Below are 16762 nucleotides of genomic sequence, written 5' to 3'. Positions count from 1 at the left end.
TTTGGAAGAGAAGACCAATAGCCAAATTGTCATTCCCGCTGAGACCACCAAGTTATCAGTTTGCTGATGTTGCTCAAAGTTACCACCTACAACTTTGTCAACTATTTCCACATGAATACCAATAAGGGTCACAGAAAATTAATTCTACACACAAAGGAATGGGTTGATTAGCAATAGATGAGATTTAGTAGGCACAAGTACTGCTCTACACTGTACTCAGGAAATGCCAATCAACCATAGCAGCAGCAAAGCAGGAGGCAGTAACAGCAGCCCCTGCTACACTGGATCAAGGACGTAGCAGGAGGAAGGATCAGGCCAACAACTGAGGAGGAGCCATTTTGCTGCAGTCCTACATCACAGTCTGGATTTTGTAGCCACTGCTGCCGCATTACAGGAAACTGAGGGCACTGGTTATATACTATTTAAGCTTTACATGCTGATCTAGGGGGATGCCATTTAGGGGCACAAACCATCTCTTCCCCAGTTCTCAGGGAACATTACTTACTAGAGCTAGCTGATGGTGGTCAAACAATGAAAAATTTCTGAAAGTCCTTCGACTTAGTTTACATTTACCATATGATAGATATAAAGCAGTAGCAAATTGATTTCCCTGTGTGAAGAATAGAAACTTCCTGGCCACAAAGGAAATGCAGTCTGCTAGCCATATTGGAAAGCTTGAGTTGGCCAAAAGAAACAAAGAGTTGGGTAGACTTTCTATGGGGGTTTAGTTCACTCCAGATAGAAGGCCAAGGCACTCTTGTGATCCAAAGAGTACAGTGCACTTTCGATTTGTCAAAAGAATATTAGTGGTACTATTGACTGGTTATGATGGAATTCCAACATTAATTTGGGAAAGAACTTAGGATGGGTGTACAGAACCACTCTATTGTTGAAATACTTAGGGCCCTTTTATTAAAGTGAGATACGTTTTGCACATTACGGTGCTCATTTTCAAAGCATATAGACTTACAAATATTATATGCTACATAATATTTTATGCTACTTTGCAAATCTATGTGCTTTGAAAATGAGCCACTATATACATTATCCCCAGGATTCTATATGTGGTGCCTGAAATTCCGTGCGGAAATCGAAGCATATTCTAAAACAATGCTCATAACTTAATTGGTTAACTAGCTAATCGGTGCTGTTAATTGGATGTTAACAAGCAATTATCAGCACTAACTGGCATTAAGACTTACACACACAACTTGCTAAGTGTATTCTGTAATGTGGTGCGCCTAAATCCTTAGCCATGTAGTTGAAAAGGGGGTGTGGCCACAGGCAAGGCGTTTCTACAATCTATGCACATTATTGTAGAATACACCTGCTCTGTGCCTAATTTAGGTATTGGGATTTACACCAAGAAAAACATGGCCTAAATGGATGCAACCAAATTTGATTGCACGACGTGCCGCTCGAAGTATTCTATATAACACGTGGAAATTTAGGCGTACTTCAGAGAATACATCTAGGCATAATTATTTTCAGAATGGATTTTTCAGGCTCCATATATAGAATCTCCCCCTATATCTGGATTTTAGAAGGTACCAACCAGTTCGGTCTTATCCACGTGATTATTTACACCTTTAAAAAATTCCAATAGATTAGTAAAAGATAACTTTGTTTTGCTAATTCTAGGTTTGCTCTTCCCTGTGGTGGATGCCAGGAATGCTCTTCCACGGGAAGTGGTGTTGGAATTCAAAAAAGAGTGGGATAAACACAGAGGTTCTACTGTTGTTGTTATTAGAGCTTGAAATACTGCTTTATCTAGTGTACGGGTCAAAACGGTTTACAATTCCTTATACAACATGAAGACAGAATAAAAGTATTGCGAATTTCTACTCACAGCAAAACCTGAATAACTGTTACACTTTAAAGAATATTACCACTACTAAAAAAGGCAGGGATGGGTATATTGCACCGAGCATCAGGTACAACGCTAAAGACAAGGGGAAGGGGAGCCCACATGGAGTCACAGGTACAACCCTGGCTGTCTTTCTGCACAGACTAAATGAGCCAAATTGGTATTTATCTGCCATCATTCACTGTTAACTACATGCTCAGTAATTTTGTTCTCAAAAACAGCTTGTACAGTACCAGGCTCAGTAAGCTGCAGTTTCCGAGATCACTTGTCCAGTCCTCAGGTACAGTGGCATGATTAAATAATAAATGACATATTACTCACTCAGCTGACATTTTCCATTTGGAGGCCTATTTTCTGCTGTTATATTTTCCCCTTCCTATGATCGCTGACTTTTTTTCTACATACATTTTGTCCCCATTTCATACTACTGTCTCGTCCTCCCTAAAACTCAGTACATTTTGTTATTTCAGTATTAGTGTACTGTTAAACAAAACCTCCATGTTAGCTAAATTTATGAAGGGAAAGGGAAATGGGACTTGATATACCGCCTTTCTGAGGTTGTTGCTACTACATTCAAAGCGGTTTACATATATTCAGGTACTAATTTTGTACAGGGGCAATGGAGGGTTAAGTGACTTGCCCAGAGTCACAAGGAGATGGCAGTGGGAATCGAACTCAGTTCCCCAGGATCAAAGTCCACTGCACTAACCACTAGGCTACTCCTCCAAGCTTGAAATGTTTTGTAACTATGCTTGTTTTGAAATATATGTAAGTAAAGTCAAGTTTCCGTGAAGACATAAAACTGATCCCAAACCAAAACAGTAAAATTTTGCAACAAAGTGCTTTCAACACATTCCTATCTATACTTTTTCCACCTCATTGGGAAGTACCACAGTGATGGAGCTGGAAAGCAGGATCTCCATTTATCTTTATGAATGTACAGTAGGAGAATGGTACAGGTGCTACCGGTAAAAGCTTCACCAAGTACAATGACAGATCAGTTGTGATAGGGATTTTATTGAGATCACTGATTCAAAACTGAGCAGAGACCATCAATTCATTTCTCACAGATCAAGTGATTCTGTATTCTCATACCAGCCGTTATTTCAAAACAATCCTCGTGTCACCTTCACCACAACTAAGCTTATATACTCACACTGTATCCACAAACTTCTTCGTTAAAGAAACTATATTCCTTTTCCTTGATACTCCATCGTGGCTTTTACGCTGTTTTTCTATCTTTGGATATAGTACTTCTTGTAAAGAGGAATGTGAGGGGATTTCTTCCTTTCCAACAATGAATCTAAAGACAAAAAAATAAATAAATAAAACACATGATCTGACTGCCTTCTGGAGATCGTTGAAGACTAACTTATTCAACGAGACTTATAATAATAATCCTTCATAAGAGACTCATTTCACATCTGCATTAGAACTAATTGACCCTGAATTCCTTAAACTGGTTACTTAATCATACTGTTATTAATTAATCGTTATACTTTATCCTACTCTCTGCATATCTGTAATGTATTAATTATTTCTTTACTTTTAATTGTCTTGATATCTTATGCACCTTTAACTGAAACAATACTCTGTTCCTCTCATTCCGTTAATGATGATTGTCATGGTGGCATAATGTAAGTCACATTGAGCCTGCAAAGAGGTGGGAAATTGTGGGATACAAATGCAGCAAAATAAATAAATAAAATAAATAGTTTTAGGATTAATCAAAAGGTACGAGGGGAAAGAGCTTTGGAGATGGTGGAGATTGATAAGCAATAGAGAACAAAAATGGCAGGGCCACAGTGAGCTATCTGCGGGCAGCATGACTATCCAGGGTGCAAGGGAGGTGGAGGTGCCAAAAGGTGGTTAAAAAGTGAGGTGAAGGAAGCTATTAGAGCTAAAAGAAAATCCTTCAGAAAATGGAAGAAGGAACCGACTGAAAATAATAAGAAACGGCATAAGGAATGTCAAGTCAAATAAAAAAACGCTGATAAGGAAGGCTAAGAGGGACTTCGAAAAAAAGATTGCGTTGGAGGCCAAAACACATAGTAAAAAATTTTTAGGTATATTAAAAGCAGGAAGCTGGCAAAAGGATGGGTTGGACTGCTACATGACTGAGAAGTAAAAGGGGTGATCAGGGAAGACAAAGCCGTAGCGGAGAGATTACATTAATTCTTTGCTTCGGTCTTCACTGAGGAAGATTTGGGTGGGATACCGGTACTGGAAATGGTATTCAAAGCTGACGAGTCAGAGAAACTTAATGAATTCTCTGTCAACCTGGAGGATTTAATGGGGCAGCTCTACAAACTGAAGAGTAGCAAATCTCCTGGACCGGATGGTATTCATCCCAGAGTACTGATAGAACTGAAAAATGAGCTTGCGGAGCTATTGTTAGAAATATGTAATTTATCCTTAAAATCAAGCGTGGTACAGGAAGATTGGAGGGTGGCCAATGTAACGCCGATTTTTAAAAAAGGCTCCAGAGGAGATCCGGGAAATTATAGATCGGTGAGTCTGACTTTGGTGCCGGGCAAAATGGCAGAGACTATTATTAAGAACAAAATTACAGAGCATACTCAAAAGCATGGATTAATGAGACAAAGTTAACATGGATTTAGTGAAGGGAAATCTTGCCTCACCAATCTACTACATTTCTTTGAAGGGGTGAACAAACATGTGGATAAAGGTGAGCCGGTTGATATTGTGTATCTGGATTTTCAGAAGGCGTTCAACAAAGTACCTCACGAAAGACTCCAGAGGAAATTGGAGAGTCATGGGATAGGAGGTAGTGTTCTATTGCGGATTAAAAACTGGTTAAAAGATAGAAAACAGAGAGTAGGGTTAAATAGTCAGTATTCTCAATGAAGAAGGGTAGTTAGTGGGGTTCCCCAGGGGTCTGTGCTGGGACTGCTGCTTTTTAACATATTTATAAATGGCCTAGAGATGGGAGTAACTAGTGAGGTAATTAAATTTGCTGATGACACAAAGTTATTCAAAGTCATTAGATCGCGGGAGGATTGTGAAAAATTACAAGAGGACCTTACGAGACTGGCAGACTGGGCGTCTAAATGGCAGATGACGTTTAATGTGAGCAAGTGCAAAGTGATGTATGTGGAAAAGAGGAACCCGAATTATAGCTACGTCATGCAAGGTTCCACGTTAGGAGTCATGGACCAAGAAAGGGATCTAGGTGTCGTCGTTGATGATACGTTGAAACCTTCTGCTCAGTTTGCTGCTGCAGCTAAGAAAGCAAATAGAATGTTAGGTATTATAAGGAAAGGAATGGAAAACAAAAATGAGGATGTTATAATGCCTTTGTATCGCTCCATGGTGCAACCGCAACTCGAATACTGTGTTCAATTCTGGTCGCCACATCTCAAAAAAGATATAGTGGAATTAGAAAAGGTGCAGAGAAGGGCGATGAAAATGATAAAGGGAATGGGATGATTTCCCTATGAGGAAAGGCTAAAGCGGCTAGGGCTCTTCAGCTTGGAGAAAAGGTGGTTGAGGGGAGATATGATAGAGGTCTATAAAATAATGAGTGGAGTTGAACGGGTACATGTGAAGTGTCTGTTTACGCTTTCCAAAAATACTAGGACTAGGGGGCATACGATGAAGCTACAATGTAGTAAATTTAAAATGAATCGGAGAAAATGTTTCTTCACTCAACATGTAATTAAACTCTGGAATTCATTGCCAGAGAATTTGGTAAAGGCGGTTTTCTTAGCGGGGTTTAAAAAAAGGTTTGGACGGCTTCCTAAAGGCAAAGTCCATAGACCATTATTAAATGGATTGGGAAAATCCACTATTTCTGGGATAAGCAGTATAAAATGTTTTGTACTTTTTGGGATCTTGCCAGGTATTTGTGACCTGGATTGGCCACTGTTGGAAACAGGATGCTGGGCTTGATGGACCTTTGGTCTTTCCCAGTATTGCAATACTTATGTACTTAATTGTGCTCCATACATTACATCCCCTGCTTAGCTGCAAGCAGTGGGTTGGGTAGGAATGTTAGGCAAAGTGTCACACAGGTGGTGTGTCTGCAATTTGAGTACTGTGTGCAGCTGTTTTCTCCATCTTAAAAATGATATTGTGCAACTTAGGGCTGCTGAGGGGAGGGGGTGCAGGGGGGGCATAATTTCCTGGGCCTCCAAGGGGGACCCAGTGCTGGGGTCTCTCTCTCTCTTCTGCTCCTACAGGACCAAGTGATCACATCCCAACACGAGCAGGAGAGAGAAAACTCTGGCGCCGGGCCCTCCTTGGAGGCTGGGTATGATCCGGAGCTTCCTCTAGCGCTATTCTTCTGCCCATTGCTTGCTGAGCGGCTGCTTTTCCTCTCAGGCGCGCATACTTGGTGTTGAAACTGAAAATGCCCTGAAAGGAAAAGCAGCCGCAGAGGCAGGCAGTCAGTGCTGGAGGAAGACGTCTTCTGCTGGTGGGGCCTCGGGATCCCTGCCGGCCAAGGTATTTCAATTCTGTTGCGGCAGCGATCGGGGGTGGGGGGGTGGGTGGGGAGGGGGCGGCAGTGAGGCGGCGGCCCTGCCCTGGGTCCAGTTCAGTCTCTCAGCGGCCCTGGTGCAACTACAAAAGATTCAAAGAAGGGTGACAAACATGATAAAGGGGATGGAACACCTCCCTTATGAAGAGAGATTAAACAGTTTAGGGCTCTTCAGCTTAGAAAGAAAGACAACTTAGAGGAGATATGACAGAGGTTTAGTACAGGTCCCATTTTATGCAAAGACCTAGGGGTCCTTTCATGAAGCTGCGGCAAAAAGGGGCCTATGCTGGTGTCGGCATGTATTTTTGACACACGCCGAGGCCCCCTTCTACTGCAGTGGGTAAAAGGCAGGTTGCCGCGCATCCATTTCGAGGGGGGGGAGCACTTACCACCACCCATTGAGGTGGTGGTAAGGACTCTCACACTAACCGGGCAGCATGTGACACTGCCCAATTGCCACTGGATACACACCAGCGCTATAAAAATTGAAATATTTTTGCATCATCGGAAATGTGTGTGCCGTGGAAGGGAACTATCGCCAGGTTGCTGCGGTAGCCTGGCAGTACTTCCCTTTTAGCAAGCGGTAAGCCCATGTTGGGCTTACCACCATTTCATAAAAGGACCCCCTGGGGCTAACAGTAAAATGATGCATCTGAACGGGAGTCCATGTTGATAACGCTCTCCCACAGAATCTGATGACGACTATGCCGATAACCAGCATTTTTCCACTTGTCCATTTTGCTGATCACCATCATAGCCAACTTTATATGGCTGCAACAGAAAAGGGCATAAGAAAACTCATGCTGAGTCAGACCAAGGTCCACTGAGCCCAGTTTCCTGTCTCCGACTGTGGCCATTCTGGGTGACAACAACCCAGCAGATTCCAAAACATAAAAAGAGATGGACTGGATAAATAGGGAATGGTTGTTTAATTTGTACAAAATCAACAGGACACACTATAAAAATAATGACCAGTAGATTGAAAACAAATCATACAGAGGTTTTTTTTTGTTTTGTTTTTTTTAATGCCGCGCAAGGCAACCAAAACAACAGGATTCAAAAGAGGATTGGACATTACCCTGGAGGAAAAGTCCATTAAAAATTATTACCCAGGTAGACTTGGAAGAGCCATTGTTTCCTCCTTGGCTCTATATTTTGGATCCTACAAGCTACTTGTGACCAAATGGCCACTGTTATAGAATAAGCCTGCTCCGTGCCTACTTAGGTGCTGGTATTTACAGCAAGTTTTACTTGGCGTAAAAAGATGCACCTAGAGTTAGGCGCAGGCATGGCCAGTAGGTGTATACTTTAAACCCGCTAGGTGTAATTCTAGAAACTGTGCCTAGATTTAGAGAATACGTCTAGGCGGAAATATGTTCAGCACCGATTTTTCAGGCGCCATATATGGAATCTATAGTTTTATATGCACAAATTTACATTTTTTCCAGAGGAGGTGTAAATTTGTGCAAAAGCATTTGTGCGCTGCTGGTTCTGGGAGCTTATTATGTAAAGGCACGAGTGCACATGAAGCCTCTTTAAAAAGGGCTCACAATAAACCCTATTTTGGGACTTCTCAGATATCAAACTGGTTATACTTAGGGGCCCTTGTACAGAGCGGCAGTAAGCCCAACTTGCGTTTACTCTTCCGCGACTACTGCTAGGCCAACGCAGCCACCGGCTGTAGTCCCGCCCCGAGTGCACGCCATTTCTGGGGGAAAAAGAAAACCCCCGGAAATAGCTTGCGCAGCAGTAACTCAGTTTACTGCTGGGTTAATGCAGGAGCCTCAATAGGTGGCGATAAGGGCTCCCCCACCACATGGCCATGCGTGCCGAAGGTTTTTTTTTTACCCGCTGCGGTAAAATGGGCCCCCTACACTAACGCAGGGCCCTTTTTCCCACAGCTTAGTAAAAGGACCCGTTAGTGCACATCTGAGGAAATTTGGTCGTAAATACTAGTTGCAATATAACGCTCGCTCCCAAATGTCAAAGAGCTTCATGTTCCTGGCCACAATAATCTGATTCTCTTAGACAGTTCAGATCATGTTCATTTAATTTTGTGGATTTTAAAAATGTTACAGGTCTGTGACAAAATCTATGCGAGGAAAAAAAATGTTTACTCCAATTTCACATGACTGAACACTGAAGTTATTTTTTTTTTTAGCATACACAGGACGGAAGCTCTGATATCATTGCATTGAAGCAAGACGTGCATTTTTTGATCTAAAATTATGTGCGATTCAGACAACTGAATACAACAGGCAAAGATGTAATCAGGTCTGAGAAAAGATGACATTCACCTTGAACTATATACATCTTGTTGACTAAATTTGGACATGGATTAGGTCAGGTGTGGGCAACCACGATTCTCGATGACCACAACTCAGCCAGGTTTTCAAGATTTCCACAATAAATATGCATGAGATCTTCCTCCCTCTCTCCCTCTTTAAGTTCCCCCCAATTCTACCAACCATACATGTATCTTACCCACCATAATATCACCTTGCATTCATTCATAAATTGTATTTGTTCAGACCGGAACCGGCTAACGCCGTTAACGGTTAACTTGTAAGCCACATTGAGCCTGCAAAAAGGTGGGAAAATGTGGGATACAAATGTAACAAATAAATAAATAAAATATTATTTTCTCTTTTTATTCACATGTATTTTATTTTGTGTTGTATATATTTGAAAAGTTGAGACTTATGCATTAGATTTGATTTTTGGTGGTTTTTTTTTTTTTTTTTTTGCTGTAACATATGTCATTTGTTTACATCTAAGAGTAGAAACATTTTTGAATGGCTAGAAATGGGCTAGGACTTCTGGCTGAATGACTGACAAGATTACCCAACGATGGTGAAGTGGGAACTCTAATGAAACGTCATGCCTCTTGTTTAAATGTGGCTTGACATTTCTTTTCAGTTTCAAACTGTAAAGTGCTCAGCCCACTGAGACACACTGAATGATTTGCCTTACAATGTCTCCCCCTATAGATCAGACCAGGGGCGTAGCTAGGTGGGGTCTCGGGGGCATGGGCCCCCATAGATTTAGCCCTGGCCCCCTCTACTTTTGCCCCCCCCCCCCGCCACGATCCTCTCACGCCACTCTCGATTCCCCCTCCCACCGCCGCCAGGTACCTTTGCTGGCGGGGGTCCCCAACCACCGCCAGCCGAAGTCTTCTTCAGCACCGGTCTCCGGCACCTTCGCTGATCTGTATCTATCAGTCCTGACTCCTGACGTCCTGCGTGCACGTCCTGTATGTAGCCCCATGCAGGATGTGCACAGGGGGGATAGGTTTTCCCCCCTGATTTCAGTGAGGAAATGTCTATCAGCCATAGCAGCTGAAGGCACTTTTCCCTCAAATCAAAATTTGGAATATTATAAGGTAGAATATTTGTTAACAATAGTTGTTCTTGTTTCGAGGCTATATATGCCTTTATGAAATACTTACTTCAATGCAGAAAATGAAAATCCTTTCAACCCATCTTTGCATCTGAAACAACAAAAAACAATTTTTTTAACATGACTTATAATTTTTACAGCAACAAGAAGAGGCTCTCATCTGCAGCAAAAACACAAAACAGGTCCAAGCAGACACGGCAAAAGTCCAAAGCTTAAAAATCCACGGAATCTTTATTGCATTAAGAATTTTGGGACTTGTGCAATAAAGATTCCTTGGATTTTTAAGCAGTAGGCTCTATGTGCGTGCAGTTCACACCAAAATAAGACTACCATCAGGCTAGCACACAGCCTGGTGGTAATTTTGGATTTGGCACGCCCATACCAGTGGGACAAATTATTTTCTTATTTTCTACTGCATGCAGCGTTTCTGGCATTAATCAGCAGTTGGCACGCAGGGACCGGTCACCGCATGTGTAGCCCTTACCACTAGATCAATGGCCGGTGTTAAGGGCTTAGGCCGTAAATAGGCTCGCGATGGTTTAAATTTTACCGCAGGCCCTTTCCCCAGCCCATTGGAAAAAAAAAGCCCTTTTCCTCAGACACGGTAAGAACTGGCCCAGCGTGCGCCAAAAACACATGTCCACACTACTGTAGGTCACTTTTTGCTGTGGCTTAGCAAAAGGACCCCCCTAGTGCTCTACTGTGGGAAAAACCCTGAAAAAAAGGATAATATATAATATATTCTATTTTCAGTACTGAATTGAAGGTGACATTTTTATACGAAGTGCAAAAACACTTTGTTTATAAGGATGAAAATAAATGAGAATGCCTCTGGTAGTAAAAATCCTGTAGAAAATAACGACGAAATAAGTTTTAGGCGACAGTTTCATAAAGCAATCTCACCTGCTTCACCTTGATTTCTGGGGTCCTTTCATTAAGCTATGCTAAAAAGTGGCCTATGGTATACGTATTGTGGGGTTTCCCGCGTGCTGGGGCCACTTTTAGCATGTCAGTAAAACGGCCACATTCTCTATTTCCACCCATTAATGGCCTTGCGCTAATTTCCCAGTTAGGCAGTAAGGGCTAATGCACTAACCAATTAGCACTGGGCACATCTACTCTCCGCCCCCAAACATGCTCCAGCGCTAAAAAAATATTTTCTACTTTTTAGTGCGTGGGAAGGGTGCGCCGATATGAAAACTACTGCGGGATGCCTGAGTGCACTCTGTGGCAGTGGATTTTATACTGTGGTAAGCATGCAGTAATGCTTACTGCAGCTTAGTAAAAGTACCACTTTATTTGTGCTGTAAACCTAGAAGTAACATTTACAATATTGCACCAGTAGATGGCGCCAAACGTCTATTACAGATCATTAGAAAACAAACTCTACTGAAATGTTGAATAGTAAACTGCATTTGCACAGTTAGAATGCCTGAATTGTGTAAAACGTGAGCTCTTGTAAAACAAATCTTTCTACTGGCTTAAAGTACAGTAATTTTTTACACTTGCTGAACGTAAGTACAGACTGGGTGGTAAATGCAGAAGGCATTTACCGCACAGGGCACAGAGTTAACATACGGCCACCACATTACAAGTCTGGATGGATAGCATAGGCCCTTCACCATATCAACCCTGGCATGTAACATGGTGGCTGTGCGTTAATACTCGATATGCCAACCTGCAGTAAGAAGACCATCACGATAATGTTGTTCTTCTTTATCTTTAGCTTTATTTGTCCAATTGTGGCACCTTGCACAAATTTTCCTTTATTGTTTCAATCTAATACGGTATCTGCTTTTTATGTGCTTTTTATACTGCACACATTACTATATTTATTTGTGGAGTTTGGGTATATTGAGTTTTTCATTTTCCAATTCTCTCATTGTCATTGATGGTGGTATTATTTTAACATTCTCTCATTGTTATTTTGATGGTGGTACTGTTTTAACATTGTGCTTTCTAATTGTCTACTACTCAACTTAACTTTAGGAGTTTTATTTTTTAGTATTCGTGGTTTTTTATGCGATACTTTTTTGTTTTATTTTTGTATTTGATACCATCATTTTCTCCCATTTTGGCATCCAAGTAATGTTTTCTTCTGATTTAGTTGACTAGTTTTTACACCATTCTGCTTGAGCATAAGAACATTGATACTGAGGGTAGTATTATAGAGGTATTTTACCGTGTAGTATTATAGAGGTATTTTACCATTTTACTATTCCACTATCAGGCTTATTTTCGAAAGAGAAGGGCGCCCATCTTTCGCTACAAATCGGAAGATGGGCGGTCCTTCTCACAGGGTCGCCCAAATCGGCATAATCAAAAACCGATTTTGGTCGTCCTCAACTGCTTTCCGTCGCAGGGACGACCAAAGTTCATGGGGGCGTGTCAGAAGCATAGCAAAAGCGGGACTGGGGCATGCTGAACACATGGGCGTCCTCGGCCAATAATGGAAAAAAGAAGGGCATCCCTGACGAACACTTGACCGACTTTACTTGGTTCTTTTTTTTTTTTTTACGACCAAGCCACAAAAATGTGCCCTAAATGACCAGATGACCACCGGAGGGAATTGGGGATGACCTCCCCTTACTCCCCCAGTAGTCACTAACCCCCTCTCACCTCTATGCCAGCCTCAAATATCATACCCAGCTCCATGACAGCAGTATGCAGGTCCCTGGAGCAGTTTTAGTGGGTACTGCAGTGCACTTCAGACAGGCGGACCAAGGCCCATCCTCCCCTACCTGTTACACTTGTGGAGGAAACAGCAAGCCCTCCAAAACCCACCAGAAACCCACTGTACCCACATCTAGGTGCCCCCTTCCTCCCTAAGGGCTATGGTAGTGGTGTACAGTTGTGGGGAGTGAGTTTGGGGGGGTTTGGGGGGCACAGTACACAAGGTAAGGGAGCTATGCACCTGGGAACTTTTTCTGAAGTCCACTGCAGTGCCCCCTAGGGTGCCCGGTTGGTGTCCTGGCATGTGAGGGGGACCAGTGCACTACGAATGCTGGCTCCTCCTCTGACCAAATGGCTTGGATTTCGTCGTTTCTGAGATGCGCGTCCTCGGTTTCCATTATCGCCGAAAACCGGGGACGAGCATCTCTAAGGTCGACCTAAATGTTGAGATTTGGGTGTCCCTGACCGTATTATCAAAATGAAAGATGGGACACCCATCTTGTTTCGATAATATGGGTTTCCTGACCCAGCCGCGGGACGTCATGCGAGGACGTCCTCCGGAAAACTTGGGCGCCGTTCGATTATGCCCCTCTATGCATTGTATCATTAAATAGCCACTATAACATCTCCATACTTTATACTTTGTTCATCACCAGTACCACCAACACAGACCATTCAAGCGCGACTTAATAAACAGGGGGGTTAATTGGTATATTCCTTATTCATATTTTTGTGTTAATTTGTAGATTTATAGACTCCTGAGAAAAACCCTTTGGCTGAAACACAATTTGTGTACAGTCTTTGTTCTGCCTTTCAAATACATTTATCTTGCACCATGGTGTGGAGTTAACGTCATGCGTCACCTTCCCTGTGTTTGGTACTACACATACTAGCGGAGTACCTCATCTGAATCACATGTGTCACATGTACAGAACACACATAGGCTTATACTGAATATAGAAAGGGATTGTATTTTTATGCTAATTTTATAGCTGCTCTAGGAAATTTGGGAAGGCTCATAAACTGAGGTAAGGAGTGGCCTAGTGGTTAGGGTGGTGGACTTTGGTCCTGAGGAACTGAGTTCGATTCCGACTTCAGGCACAGGCAGCTCCTTGTGACTCTGGGCAAGTCACTTAACCCTCCATTGCCCCATGTAAGCCGCATTGAGCCTGCCATGAGTGGGAAAGCGCGGGGTACAAATGTAACAAAAAAAATGTAACCTGATGTCAGAATGTGCAAAAAACTAAAATAGAAATCCCAGGAAGCCAGACTCTACATTTAGTGCATGAATGGAGAAAAAGAAATCCATTTCCTTTTGTATTGTGCAAAACATATAGATATGGGAGAAGCACATTTCCTAAAGCTTTCAGAGAAAATAAATGACTTCTCACTTAAGAATAAGCAGGAAATCCAGCATAATCCTTGGGGAAATAGGAGAAACAGCAGCAAAGAATGTAACAAGCTGCTGTGAGGCCTGAAATATAATAAGACCAGTGGCAACGGTGACCTCATGAGAGTGCCAGAATTCTCTTTGTTACTGTACTTTGTAATTATATCACTTTTAAAACATTTCTTTTGCTTTAAACCAATTTTCAAATGGATATCTGTGGGTAAAAGCTACTCCCTCACAATTCTCCAACCATTCCCTCCGACACACGCATGTGTGCACACACACACACAGACGCCCACATGCAAAAAGATTGGAAAGGTTTCCATGAGCCTTTCTCTGCACGCTTTCTCCACTTGTTAACTCAGGAGCCCTTTTTAGTAAGCTGCGTGTCTATATGCGCCCAACGCACGCCAAAATGGAGTTTCCGCCCAGTTACCGCATGGCTCTCGCTGTAATTTCATTTTTGGTGCGCGTTCAATACGTGCGGCCGAAAAATAATTTTTATTATCGGACGCGTGCCAAGTGGCATTTGGTCATTACTGCCCGGTTACCGTATGAGACTTTACCGCTAAGTCAATGGCTGGTGGTGAGTTCACAGACCCTAAATGGATCGGTGTAATCCCAAAATCCGCGCCTACACTACACCTCAGGCCATTTTCAGTGCACCTTAGCAAAAGGACTCCTCAGATTTTAAGTTCCTCTGAGTCTCTTAAGATGTTATTAGTTATTTCTTAAAGTGAACTTCTATTTTGTCTACTTGATAAAGTTACTCTGCTACATACATATATAACTTTTATTCAGTTTTTGGACCCTTCAAACTAGATAGAATATACTTATGCCTATGATAAGAAGGACTCCTTCAACCAATAAATCAAACAAAGTCCAAAGATCTTTATAAGCGGGGGTAATATACAAATAATGTAATAGCTAAAACCCAGGGCTTTATAATGGGTGCTAAATAGGTACCAAAACTAATTTTCATGGACCTTGGTAGCAAGTCGTTTCATGTAGAGACATAGCCCTATGATTTGCTGAAATCATCAACCTAAGTGTTAGTTTGGTTTGAGATAAGAGCATGATGTTCTAATTATGTATCTTGCCGTAGGACCAGGTCCTGATGTAGCAGTGGCGAAACATCGTCCATGTTGACTGGGGTCCTTTTAGCAGCTTATAAGATCATAAAGATAAATGCTGTTTTTTAAGATATATTTTGTTGAAGTGAATAAATTTTGTGGTTTAAATATAAGTTATGAAAAAAGTTTGGACCGATGATGATTTCAGTAAATCATAGGGCTATGTCTCTATGTGAAACGAGTTGCTGCCGAGGTCCATGAAGATTGTTATTGGTACCTATTTAGCACTAAAGCCCTTGGTTTTATCTATTACATTATGTGCTAAGAAGGAAGACAGCAAAAACTGTCCCAGATAGAGCATGATATCTTGCTCTGTAGCTAGCAGCAAGGATATCTCCTGAGCAATGGGGACAAGGATAGATGGGCAGACTCCTTGGGCTGACTGGCATTCTTCTGCTGTCATTTGTGGCGTTACTGTGCCTCATGGCTCAGACTACTACTATTACTATTAAACAGTTATATACTGCGGGGGGCCAAGATGGCGTTGGAGTGAGATGCAATGACTACGAGCTCTTTAACTCAGTCTAATTTCATCGTTACCATTTCTTCATACCAGCATGCCTAAGCAAAGGGGCAAGTTTTGGGGCATTCCTTCCCCTCCTCCTAAATCTGTCGGTTAGCTTTTGCAGTCTCAACTGTAGGTGGAGTTATTGCTGTTGGGGCGAGGAAGACTCCTAACGGGGGGCCCTTTTACGAAGGCACGTGCAGCACACGTCAAATCAGCATTACCGCCCGGCTAGCGCATGTGCCTGGAGGTAATTCCAAGTTTGGCGTGCGCTGAAAACCCTAAGTAGAAAATAATTTTCTACCACAGGGGTGTTCCCGGTGGAAATCGGCAGTTGGTGTATGCTGGATGGTTACTGCGAAGGTAACACATGAGCCCTTACTGCTAAGTCAATGGGTGGCGTTTAGAGCTCAGGCCGTAAATAGACGTGCGCCGGTTTTAATTTTGCTGCATGCCCATTTCCCGGCCCACCCAAAAAACCCTTTTTTCCAGACACAGTGGAGAAATGGTCCAGCATGCATCCAATATATGCACCCACACTACCGCAGGCCACTTGGTGTGCCTTTGTAAAAGGGTCCCTTGGCTAGCAATATCTTGTTGGGTTCTCTGGGAACTGAACCTTCTCCATTTCCCCAATGGATACAATCGTCAGAAGGCACTGATAGCTCCCAGAGTCTTGGTGAAGGGATGACCTCAGGAATTGAGAGGTTGGACAGTGTGACATCTCAGAGCCTCCTTGAAACAGCTATTGCCCCTCTCCAGCCTCTGGAGAAGCCTAAAGTGGTACCCATGGAAGCAGTATGAACTGCTATGGAGAGTCTACATAAAGTTGATAATTCCTTTTTTTTTTCAAATTTACTATCCTCTACTGCTAAACTGAAAGACACATACTAAACTGAATCCTCATTTCCAGAATAGATGCCTTGGAACCTTCTGTCTTCTGTGGAAGACCTAAACAGCACTCAGAGCACTACTGCTCAAGATAGGGGTTTACTAATGAAGAAGATTAAGAATTTGGAAACTCTACAGTGGGTTGAGATCCCGGGGAACTGGTTTCAATTCCCTCTGCAGCTCCATGTGACCCTGGGCAAGTCACTTAGCTCTCCATTGCCCCAGGTACAATATACTACTTAGACCGTGAGCCCATTAGGGACAGTGCAAGTACCTATACAATTGTATGTAAACCACCTTGACTTGTGCTCGAAAGAGGCGGTTGATAAACGATAATAGATCTTTAAATTTGAGAATTCTTAAATGTTCCACAATCTAATCTCTCATCTCCAAAAGATCTATT

General features: G+C 42.4%; 1 protein-coding gene across 1 annotated transcript in view; it reads right to left on the bottom strand.

Moving 5' to 3' along the window:
* The window catches only part of TMEM135 (transmembrane protein 135), a 351789-nt gene that overhangs the window by 21119 nt on the left and 313908 nt on the right, over window positions 1–16762 (bottom strand). The window contains exons 7-8 of the mRNA XM_030200157.1: window positions 9817–9858; window positions 3024–3170 (exon numbers count right to left, since the gene is read on the bottom strand). Coding sequence (XP_030056017.1) covers window positions 3024–3170; window positions 9817–9858 — 189 coding nt within the window. The remainder of the gene's footprint in view (window positions 1–3023; window positions 3171–9816; window positions 9859–16762) is intronic.

The sequence above is a fragment of the Microcaecilia unicolor genome, chromosome 4 (genome assembly GCF_901765095.1).
Source record: "Microcaecilia unicolor chromosome 4, aMicUni1.1, whole genome shotgun sequence".
NCBI lineage: Eukaryota > Metazoa > Chordata > Amphibia > Gymnophiona > Siphonopidae > Microcaecilia > Microcaecilia unicolor.
The sequence above is the reverse complement of the archived record's forward strand: the minus strand, read 5'-3'. Positions and strand labels throughout refer to the sequence as shown.